The sequence below is a fragment of the Vipera berus genome (assembly GCF_964194415.1).
Source record: "Vipera berus genome assembly, chromosome: Z".
NCBI classification, from domain to species: domain Eukaryota; kingdom Metazoa; phylum Chordata; class Lepidosauria; order Squamata; family Viperidae; genus Vipera; species Vipera berus.
Window position 1 is genome coordinate 114,633,614 of NC_138205.1, and position 12,085 is coordinate 114,645,698.

At 37.9% G+C, this 12,085-nt stretch overlaps 1 protein-coding gene across 1 annotated transcript in view; it reads left to right on the plus strand.

The window, feature by feature from the left end:
* Positions 1–12,036, plus strand: part of CCDC7 (coiled-coil domain containing 7) — a 317,972-nt gene extending 305,936 nt beyond the window's left edge. Inside the window, 3 exon segments of the mRNA XM_081343017.1 lie at positions 5,459–5,557; positions 10,131–10,192; positions 11,816–12,036. Of these exon segments, the coding sequence (XP_081199143.1) occupies positions 5,459–5,557; positions 10,131–10,192; positions 11,816–11,905 (251 nt within the window). The 3' untranslated portion in view covers positions 11,906–12,036.
* Positions 12,037–12,085: the final 49 nt, after the last annotated feature.

The window sequence follows — 12,085 nt, forward strand, 5'->3', positions numbered from 1 at the left end:
CTAACAGCTCTGCAATCCATCTTGTCAAATCCTTTTTCTTGTCCTCAAATTTATTTTGTGGTCTTAGAAATTTCTTTTCCATGTCCAACGTTTCTCATAAATTCTTCTCCACTTGAGTCTCCATCTTTAAATATCTAGTTTATATTCAGTTGTCTGCTGTACATGATCTCTCTCTCTTTTTGTTTTTTGATAGTTTATTTTTTGTAACATTAAATTGAGTTAATTGATACAGAACATCACTGTCCCCGGCAATCTAAGAAAATAGGGGAAGCCAGGCACCACACAAGTTATGCAGCAAGTAAACACAGGGTCAGTCATGAAGGACTCAAATGTCTATACACTAATGCACAGAGTATGAACAGTAAGCAGGGTGAACTAGAAATTCAGGTACATGAGGGCAGATATGATATTGTTGCCATTACAGAAACATGGTGGGACGAAACCTACCAATGGAACACACAGCTAGAGGGATTTAAACTATTTAAAAGAAACAGACTAAACAAAAGAGGAGGTGGAGTTGCTCTATATATAAGAAATAACTTTATCTCTACAGAAATAGAGCACAACAATGACAAAAACTGTAAACTTGAAAGCATTTGGGTCAATATAAAAGGGGGAAAAATGACATTGCCATAGGTGTATACTATAGGCCGCCCAACCAAGCAGAGGAAATAGATGAACTTTTTGCTAGTCAGCTAACTAAGGTATGTAAGAAGCACATCACGATAGTAATGGGGGACTTTAATTACCCTGATATCAACTGGGAGACAAACTCTGCACCAAGTGGAAGATCAAACAGATTCCTGTCAAACCTAGCAGACAACTTTCTCTCCAAAAAAGTAGAGAAGGGAACTAGGGGATTAGCCATATTGGATTTAATTCTCACAAACAGAGATGAAATGATAGAAGGTGTCAAAGCCACAGGAACCTTAGGGGGAAGTGATCATGCAATATTGGAATTCAACATTCTGGAGGCACAAGCAATAGAACACAGCCAAACTAGAGTCTTGGACTTTAAAAGAGCTAATTTCAATAAACTTAGAGAGACCATGGGAAGAATTCCATGGATAAGAATCCTAAAGGGGAAAACAACTCAAGAAGCTTGGGAAATTTTGAAAAGTGAGATAATAAAGGCCCAGTCTAGCACAATACCAACAAAGAAGAAAAATAACAGCTCTCAAAAGAAACCAGCATGGCTGCATAAAGAACTCTCTGATAAATTGAAAGATAAAAAGGACAAGTATAAGAATTGGAAAAAGGGGCACATAACTAAGTCAGAATATCAGCAAATAGCCCGTGCCTGCAAAGATGAAGTGAGGAAAGCTAAGGCTCAAAATGAACTAAGGCTTGCGACCAAAGTCAAAAATAACAAAAAAATGCTTCTTTCAACATATAAAAAACAAGAAAAAAGTTAAGGAAATGATTGGTCCATTAGTGGGGGAAAGTGGCAAGAAGGTGACAAGCAATAGGGAGAAAGCAGAACTAACTCGTTGTTTGCATCTGTCTTTACACAAAGGGAAAAAACAGTCCAACCTACCAAAACCAGTGCCATAAAAAACAATAGAAACGCAAATTAAGGGCCAGATGGATTACATCCCAAAGTTCTCAAGGAACTGGCAGACGTGATCTCAGAACCACCGAACTATATTTTTCATAGATCCTGGAGCACTGGGGAACTACCAGAGGACTGGAAGAGAGCTGATGTAGTTCCCATATTCAAAAAAGGGAAAAAATAGATCTAGGAAACTACAGACCTATCAGCCTGACCTCAATACCTGGGAAGATTCTGGAAAAGATAATCAAACAACAAATCAGCGAACACCTTGATGCAAACAAAGTCATCACTAAAAGTCAACATGGGTTTGTCAAAAACAGATCATGCCAGACAAATCTTATTACATTCTTTGACCAAGTGACAAAATTAGTGGACCAGAGGAATGCTGTAGATATAATTTACTTGGACTTCAGTAAGGCATTTGATAAAGTAGATCACAACCTACTACTTGATAAGATAGAAAATGTGGGTTAGACAGCATCACCACCAGATGGATTCGTAGCTGGCTGACAGGCCGTACTCAGCGTGTGGTCCTCAATGGAACTGCATCTACATGGAAGGAAGTGTGTAGTGGGGTGCCCAGGGCTCTGTTCTGGGCCGAGTGCTCTTCAATATCTTTATTAACGACTTGGATGAGGGGATAGATGGGGAACTCATCAAATTTGCAGACAACACCAATCTGACAGGAATAGCCAATACTCCAGAAGATAGGCTTAAGATACAGAAGGATCTGGACAGACTCGAACACTGGGCACTATCTAACAAAATGAAATTCAATGGTGAAAAAAGCAAGGTTCTACATTTAGGCAGGAAAAATCAAATGCACAGGTATAGTATAGGTGGTACCTTGCTCAATAGTAGTAACTGTGAGAGGGATCTCGGAGTCCTAGTAGACAATCACTTCAATATGAGCCAGCAGTGTGCTGCAGATGCCAAAAAAGCCAATACAGTGCTAGGCTGCATTAACAGAGGGATAGAATCAAGATCAAGTGAAGTACTAATACCACTTTACAATGCTTTGGTAAGGCCACACCTGGAATACTGCATCCAGTTTTGGTCACCACGATGTAAAAAAGATGTCGAGACTCTAGAAAGGGTACAGAGAAGAACAACAAAGATGATTAGGGGGCTGGAGGCTAAAACATATAGGGAACAGTTGCTGGAATTGGGTATGTGTAGTTTAACGAAGAGAAGAGTGAGGGGTGACATGATAGCAGTGTTCCAATATCTCAGGGGCTACCACAAAGAAGAGGGAGTTGTTATAGTTGTTAGTATATGGTTGTTTATGGTTGCCTTTTTATATGTATATACCTTGTATTTAGCTCTGGGAAGTCGGGGGGGTGGGGGAGGGTGGAGGGAGGGGGGGAGGGAGGGAGGTTGGGGGGAAGGTAGGGGGGGAGCAGGGAGGGGGAAGGGGGGTTTCTTAAGGGAAAACTGTATTTTAAAACTTTTCAATAAAAAAAAAAGAAGAGGGAGTCAAGCTATTCTTTAAAGCACCTGTGAGCAGGACAAGAAGCAACGGATGAAAACTAGTCAAGGAGAGAAGCAACCTAGAACTAAGGAGAAACTTCCTGACAGTTAGAACAATTAACCAGTGGAACAACCTGCCTCCAGAGGTGGTGAATGCTCCAACACTGGACACTTTTAAGAAGAGACTGGATGGCCATTTGTCTGAAATGGTATAGGGTTTCCTGCCTTAGCAGGGGGTTGGACTAGATGACCTCCAAGGTCCCTTCCAACTACTACTACTACTACTACTTCTTCTTCTTCTTCTTCTTCTTCTTATTATTATTATTATTATTATTATTATTATTATTATTATTATTATTATTATTATTATTATTATTATTTACATTCATTTAAGTTTTCAAATTTATTTTTAATGTCCTCTTGGTTTGAAATTAGTATCATTTATAATTGTTGTAATATAACATACATTTCCTCCTGGGAAATATTTTTCTTGATACGTTCTTTCTGCAGATTTCTTATGCTCCATAATGATCAAAATTCCTTTCTCTGCCAATCGCTTTAAAGTCACAGTTAAAAAGTATTTATAGTCCTGGAAGGTAAATTTTAGTAGATAGCCCACAGTGTTCTCTTTTATTATTACAGCTGTTATTTCCTTAGTTTAGGCTTTGAAGGCCACAATATCAGGGTTTTTCCCCCCTGAACTGTATATTTAGGGAAGTATTTTCATCCACCACTAAATGTCAGCACCAGTCCATCTTTCAATTTTCAAAACAAAGAAGCCTTTTATCTCTGTCAATAATCCTTTGCCAGGAAACTCTTAATAAATTCCATTGATTTCACATTTTCCAGGTTTAAATCTTCTATTAATTTTATTTCTGTATCTTTATTCCCCATAAATTTAATTCACCGCTTCCGTGTAGAGAAGGGTGGGGCAATCCCTCCTCTCACTTTCGGAGGATTTTTACTTCTGGGATTTTTCCTTTTTTTTCTTCAGGAAATCAGTCAGGTAGAAGAGAGAGAATCAATATTCTTACCCAGTTCAATCACACTGTTTACGATCACGCTTAATTTATTGCTTTTTTGCTGCGGCTGCATGTAGCTTGGGCTAGACTCACGAATGATGCTAGCCTTTTTTCTGTCGGTTTCTGGAGGGCTTTCCCAAACATCTGGATTGACTGCCGTCTCCCACGATCGTTGGGGTTTCCCTCCTTCTTTGCCACCTCTCTGGGTTGGCTTTGGGCCCATTTAGGGCCCTAAGAGAGAAATCAGCCAGAGGGCACGGAGCCCTGCAATCCCTCAGCTGTTGCACTAACTGTGCAAAACCGGAAGCCACATAAAGTCATTTTTAGCACTTCAGATGGAGTTGTGTTTTTCAAATAGCATTCCCTGGAATCCTACGGCTTTGCTTCTTGATCCGGATTCCAGGTTTTTGTTTTTTTAAAAAACTTAACAGGCTTCTTGACATGGGAAAAGAAACCTTCCTGAGATAGATTAACTTAATGACCTTCAGCTATATTTGATTACATATCCCAAAGTATTGTAAACATGTGGAATTTGAGTCAGCAAAAAGCCTCACAGGATACTTTTAACTGTAGAAACCTTTTAGCAATGCCACCTTGCAACATAGAACATAGAATAATAGGTTCCCCAGAGGTTTTTTATTCCAACCCCTGGCTTAAACAGGAGGTTGGGAGATCTCCAAGATTAAATTCTTAAATTTAATTTCTGGAATACCTCCAAGATTAAATCCTTAGATTTGATAAATTTGTAAACTTCGACCAACATCGGAGTTCTTTAAAAAATATGCATTGTATGTAATAACATACTCCAAATCCCCACTACATGCAGAATTTAATAGTAGGTATTGGGTTAGTAGTTTTATTTTATATTTATTTTATTTTATACTCTTAGCTTTTGAGTCAGTTGACTCTTAGAGACTACATGGAAAAATCCTTGCAGCTTTTTGGATTGCCATAACTTTCTTCCTAGAACTCAGAGAGTAGATATTACTATTACTTTTTGTAATAATAATAGCCATTTCTTAAATGCCAAATTTTGTGTCTTGATTGTACAGCACATACAAATCTGACTCTCTAAACACATGAGTTGATTTGATTGTTATGAACATATAGATGTTTATAATTCAATACATTTTTTCTCATTATCCTATGATAGTAAAGTGCACATTTTAACTCATTTTGATTCAAACATACCAAGATAAAAATTCTGAATGGGTAAATGAGATTTTTCCAACTTTAAATTTATTAAGAATGGCACATTTTATATATCTTTAGTCTCTTTTATCCTATGAATACCAAGAAATGTAAAGTATTATTATTTGTTAAAGTGAAAAATATTTCAGTATTTTCAGGATAACATTGTGATAGAAACAAAGTAATTTTACATTGATCATCTTTATATATTTCCATATAGCATGGGAAGCAAACCAGTTAAGCCAAAAAGGCTACCCACAAAAGCTGACTTTGTTAAAGAGAAGACTATTGGGACCAGAAATAAAAAACAATATAAAAGGTAATAACTCAAATGTCAATTTTACCTTCTTTGTAGGTTTTGAGAGGGAAAATGTAAAACAGTACAGTATTCATGAGATTGTCTTTAAAAGATGTTGGGGGAAAAGCATACTCCTCTTTGCTAGGTAGAATAATGAGAACTGCACAATTTGGAAAGAAGGGTTATTGCTGGCATTTTGAATGTAGTATGCCAAGTATTTCACCTCTAAATTAAAAAAAACACCACCAAATTTGAGGGAGATGGAGCAGGATTTCAAAATGTGATAAATGAATGAATGAAGGAAGGAAAGAAGGAAGGAAGAGAGAGAAAGAAAGAAAGAAAGAAAGAAAGAAAGAAAGAAAGAAAGAAAGAAAGAAAGAAAGAAAGAAAAAAGAAAGAAAGAAAGAAAGAAAGAAAAAAGAAAGAAAAGGAAAGAAAAAAAACAAAATAAGAAGATATAATTTTTTAATTAGTTGTCAGTTGCCATCAAGTTGGATTTGACTGCTGGTGGTTTTCTAAATAAATACTTACTATCTTGATTTTTTTCTTCAGTTTTTATGGTTGCTCATTCAACATAAAGCTTTGGGAAGTAATAACTTGCAGTTTTTCCAGGGGCAATCCACTTGTTTATTTCAACCATCTTTTCCAATTACTTCCTCATCTTTTGCTCCTTTTAACCTTGCCAAGCAGGCAGTTTATCTTTGTCTTCAGAATAAAGTATTTTTAAGTGCTCAACCATATAACCCTATATGTCCTTCTTTACTCTCCTGTAGACAGAATTGCTGTCCCCCAGCAATTTGCTACACCCACACCCATGGGAAGTTTCCACTAGATCTGTACTAGTGGGGCAAGAACAAACCTTGGTTGCCAGAGAGGTTAGTCTTTCAGGCAACCAAAACAGAATTAGCCTTGGAGTCAGAGAGCCCCATACCTAGACAGCAGCAAAAATGGGTGGCTGCAGTAACTAATGATTGTCCTATAGGTAGATGTAGAAAATAAAGAATATGTTCTTGATGGAAATATGCAAGAATATGCAGATATTGCTAACTGATGCAAAGCATGGGGATCATATGATAACTGTACTTAAAGAGCTACACCAGTTTCCAGTTGCTTATCAGGCACAATTTAATGGAAATAATATCTAGAGATACAAGCCATTAGACAGGAAAGCAAAAAAGTACAGGACGCAGGTAGTCTTCTCTTCCATATTGCCAACCATAGCTCGAAGCCCAGTGAGGAAACAGAGGATTTTTGAAGTAAGTTACTGTCTCAAAGAATGGTGCCATTGATGGAACTTAGGATTTTTAGACTATGGTTTACATTCAGAAAGGGCTTCTGCCAAGAAATGGGCTGCATCTTTCAAGGACTGGGAAGAATATGTTTGGAAACCACTGGCTAGGCTCATCTGAAGGGCTTTAAACTAAAAATGGAAGGGGAGGGTTCCAATCTTTAGGACAAACCCAAGCATAAACTTTCAAGACAACAAATCAGCCAATAAGGGAGTAGTGATAAGGAAGCAGAATTCATGTATAAAATAGGAGACGCTGTAAGCAAACACAGGATCAGCCTTAAAGAGCTCAGAAACTCTAGAAATGAGATTGCTAAAGCCCAAACTCAATACTACAGAAAAAGAAAAAAAAGAGATTCCAGATGAAGCCAGTATGGTTGCATAAAGTGTGCTCTGACAAACTGAAAGACAAAAAGAACAAATATAAAAAAATGAAAAGAGGGGCACCTAACTAAAACAGAATACTATAAATTGCTTGAATCTATAAGGAGAAACTCAAGAAAGCTAAGGCTCAGAATGAAGCAAGACTTGAAACAAATACAAAAAATAACAAAAAAAATCTTTCATTATGTAAGGAATAAGAGGAAAGTTGAGGAATTGATAAGCTGACTAATGTGAAAAAATGACCTGTGATGGGCATCAGGGAGAAAGCAGAACTGCTTAATTCCTGCTTTTCATCTTTCTTCATGCAAAAGGAAAATATAGTCCTTAACAGAAGCAGCCTCATGAGACAGAACAGAAACAGGTCAAAAAAGGCAAAAAAAAAAGTAAGAGAACCCTATTCCACCTTAGATGAGTTTCAAATCACGAGGATCAGATAGTTTACATCCTGGAGCTTTGAAGCAGCTGGCAGATCTGATCTCATGACCACTGAACAAAATCTTGCAGAGCGCCTGGAACACAGGGAAACTGCCAAAGAATTGGAAAAGAACTGATGTTCCAATTTTCAAAAAAGGGAAAAGACTACATACCACAGCTTGACCTCAATACCTGGGAAAATGTTAGAAAAAATAATCAGGCAGCAGATTTGTAACAATCTATAAATGATAGGTCTGGAGGCTAAACCGTATGATGAACAATAAAGGAAAATAGGTTGTTGTTGTTAGTTGCGAAGTCATGTCCAACCCATCAGAACCCCATGGACAATGTTCTTGCAGGCCTTCCTGTCCTCTACTATCTTCTGGAGTCCATTTAAGCTCACACCTACTGCTTCAGTGACTCCATCCAGCCACCTCATTCTCTGTCGTCCCATTCTTCTCTTGCCCTCAACCTTTCCCAGCATTAGGCTCTTCTCCAGTGAGTCCTTCCTTCTCATTAGGTGGCCAAAGTATTTGAATTTCAACTTCAGGATCTGGCCTTCTAAAGAGCAGTCAGGGTTGATCTCCTCTAAGACTGGTTTGAACATCTTGCAGTCCAAGGACTCTCAGGAGTCTTCTCCAGCATCATAGTTCAAATGCCTCAATTCTTTGACGCTCAGCCTTTCTTATGGTCCAACTTTCACAGCCATACATTGCAACTGGGAAGACCATAGCCTTGACTATACACACTTTCGTTGTGTCTCTGCTTTTCAGTGTGCTGTCTAGATTTGCCATGGCTTTCCTCTCGAGGAGCAAGCGTCTTTTAATTTCTTGTCTGCAGTCCCCATTTGCAGTGATCTAGGAGCCCAGGAAAATGAAATCTGTCACTACCTCCATTTCTTCCCCATTGAGAAGGCCAGATGCCATGATCTTGGTTTTCTTAATGTTGAGTTTCAAGCCCACTTTTGCACTCTCCTTCTTTACCTGCATCAAGAAGCTCTTTAGTTCCTCTTCACTTTCTGCTATTAGAGTGCTATCATCTGCATGTCTTAGGTTGTTGATATTTCTCCCGGCAATCTTAATTCCAACTTTTGATTCATCTAGACCTGCCTTCCTCATGATGTGTTCTGCATATAAGTTAAATAAGCAGGGCGACAGTATACAGCCTTGCCAGACTCCTTTCCCAATGTTGAACCAATCAGTGGTTCCATGTCCAGTTGTCACTTTTGCTTCTTGACCCACATATAGGTTTTTTCAAGAGACAAATAAGATGGTCTAGTACTCCCATCTCTTTAACAAATTGCCACAATTTGTTGTGATCCACACAGTCAAATGCTTTTGCATAGTCAATCCTGTGGCCACTGTTGAGTTTTCCAAATTTGCTGGCAAATTGAGTGTAGCACTTTTACTGCATCATCTTTTAAGATTTTGAATAGCTCAGCTGGAATACTGTCACCTCCACTAGCTTTGTTGTAGCTCAGTTTTCCTAAGGCCCACTTCACTTCACATTCTAGGATGTCTGGCTCGAGGTCAGTGACCACCTCATCGTTGTTACCAGGGATGTTAAGCTCGTTCTTGTATAGTTCTGCTGTGTAATTTTGCCTTCTCTTCTTAATCTCTTCTGCCTCTGTTGGGCCCTGCCATTTTGCTCCTTTATCATGCCCATTTTTGCATGAAACATTCCCTTCATCTCTCCAATTTTCTTGAAGAGATCTCTGGTCCTCCCTATTCTATTGTTTTCTTCGATTTCTTTGCACTGTTCATTTAAGAAGGCATTCTTATCTCTTCTAGCTATTATCTGGAATTCTGCATTCTTTCTTTCTTTTTCTCCCTTGCCTTTAGCTTCCCTCCTGTCCGCAGCTATTTGCAAAGCTTCCTCAGACAGCCATTTTGCTTTCTTGCATTTCTTTTTCTTTGGGATGGTTTTAGTTGCTACCTCTTGTACAATGTTGCAAACTTTCGTCCATTGTTCTTCAGGCACTCTATCAGATCTAATTTCTTAAATCTATTTGTCACCTCTACTGTATATTCATCAGGGATATAATTTAGTTCATACCTGAGTGGCCTAGTGCTTTTCCCTACTTTCTTCAGTTTAAGCCTAAATTTTACAATGAGAAGCTCATGGTCTAAGCCAAGTCAGCTCCTGGTCTTGTTTTTACTGACTGTATAGAGCTTCTCCATCTTTGGATGCAGAGCACATAGTCAATCTGATTTCTGTGTTGATCGTCTCGTGATGTCCATGTGAAGAGCCATCTCTTGTTGGAAAACACTCTTGTTGGAAAAGAGTGTTTGCTATGACCATTGTATTCTCTTGACAAAATTTTATCTGTGCCTTGCTTCATTTTGTTCTCCAAGGCCAAACTTACTTGTTATTGCAGTTATGTTTTGGCTTCCTAGTTTAGCATTCCAATCCCCCCATGATGATGACATCATTTTTTGGTGTTATTCTGTAAGGTGCTGTAGGGCTTCATAGATAATAATGGACTTTTGTGTTTGTGTTTGTGATTAGGGGGCAATTATTCTTCAGCCTTTCAAGGACTAACTCCTCTAGCTAATCAAGTTCAAGATTTGGTAAGTAGCTATTGCTCAATTAGAAAGTAGTAAAATAACTGTACAGTTGATATATTGAAGGAACTACAGGTAATCCTTGAGGTATGATAGATCATTTAATGAATGTTTGAAATTGTGACAGAAACTCCCAAAAACTATATATAACACCCTCCCATTTCAAAGTTATGATGGCTGCCGTGGGTTTGTGTAGTCCTTATGACCCATCACTGGTTGCTGCAGTGCCCCCCCCGGCATCTCTCCTGCCATCCCACCCTGCTGGAACCTTGCAGTGATTGGGCCTTTTCCCCACCTGCCCATCTCCTACTGCACTCTTACCTTTTGAAGTTCTTCAGATGTCATGTTGTAGGAGGGCAGGCCATGAGTCCCCCAGGCCATGCAATAGCGATCCAATTGCAACCTTCAACTCAGAATCAGGGAAATCTATTAAACCTTTAAACCATCTTTAAAGTTTTGAGGTCTAATATGATATTTCATGAATATGTCTTCTTTCTAAATTGATAAATACAGTTTATAGCCCATGGAATCTTCCTGTCTCTCAACAAAGCAGATGTCAATTTTAAAAATACCATTACTACTTGCAAAAGAGCAATTCACTGATTAAAAAGGTAAACATCTTTTACCCGTGTTCAAACAAGACTTCAAAATGGTATTAAAGTAGTGGTGCTTATAATTAGTGCTGCCTGTAAAATGTAAAATATTTTGTTTCCCCATTTAAGTAGTATATAAATTGTTTGTATTCCAAAAGAACAAAATATAAAATAACTCAAGTTCCGTGGTCTTTTAGAACAGTTAAAAGTTTCAGGTTTTGCAGAAAACTGCCTCCTGAAAACAGAACCTTTGCATCTGTTTTTATGACTGTAGTGTATGGGAGATGTCCTTGATAGAAATCGGCAAAAACCCTTACATAAGAGAAAAAGCTTAATTCTTTTAAGTTCTGGGTAGCAAGATAGTATAGATAATTGCTTAGTGGCCATTTGAAGTTACAACAGACCCCTTCCACAAAGGTTGTTTTCAAAACAATTCAAACAGGTCCTTGATTCACTGGGATATAAGGAGAAGAAAAGCACATTGGGCTGACAATGTCATTAAAGTCTATCTAAATAAGGTGTAGGTTTAGTTTTCCAATTAGTTGCTTTTCTGATCTGATCTGATCTGATCTACCTAGCTGGGCTAACAGTGACAGGGCCACAAGAACAGTTAAAATTGACAGATGCCATGCTTCGTATCTGACCTGCCATTTTTTTCACAACTATTTTTAAAGTTATCATGCTTAACTCAGTCTTGGAAATGGTTTTACTTAAGTAGATTGGACATTGCAAAATAATAAGCTACTGGTCCCTACCATACCAGGTTCATGCTAAGCTCTTATGCTAAGAACATCTATGAAGCACCATTTGTTAAGCCTGCTGGAGATGAACTTGGGATACTTTTCAAGCAAAAATGTTTTCTGGTATTAAGCTGTAGTGTATATATGACGTTTCTAGTTGTCTTTTAACTAACCAAACTTACAATTGCAAAAGGAAATGAAGGGAATAATAGATAATTCAAATAATAATCTGAAATATATTTCATATAGTTGATTATTGAAATTGCATACTCAGAATACTTCTGTTTGAATTATAGGATTCATTTGTTATTTGTGGAAAGGGCTGTTCTCCTACAAGAAAAGATGGAACTTCCCCAGTTATATGGCAAAATCCAAGAAGCCACTGATCTAACTTTAATCTTTTGGATTTATTCATTATGCAGCAAACTTGTAACTTTCAATTTTACAACTGTGTTAAGGAAAAATAAGGCATTCATGTATTAATTTCTTTTGAGACCTGTGAAACCTGTAATTTGCAGTCGAATGGTAGTTAAAATATATGTAAGCTGAACTACCAAATCTCAGAG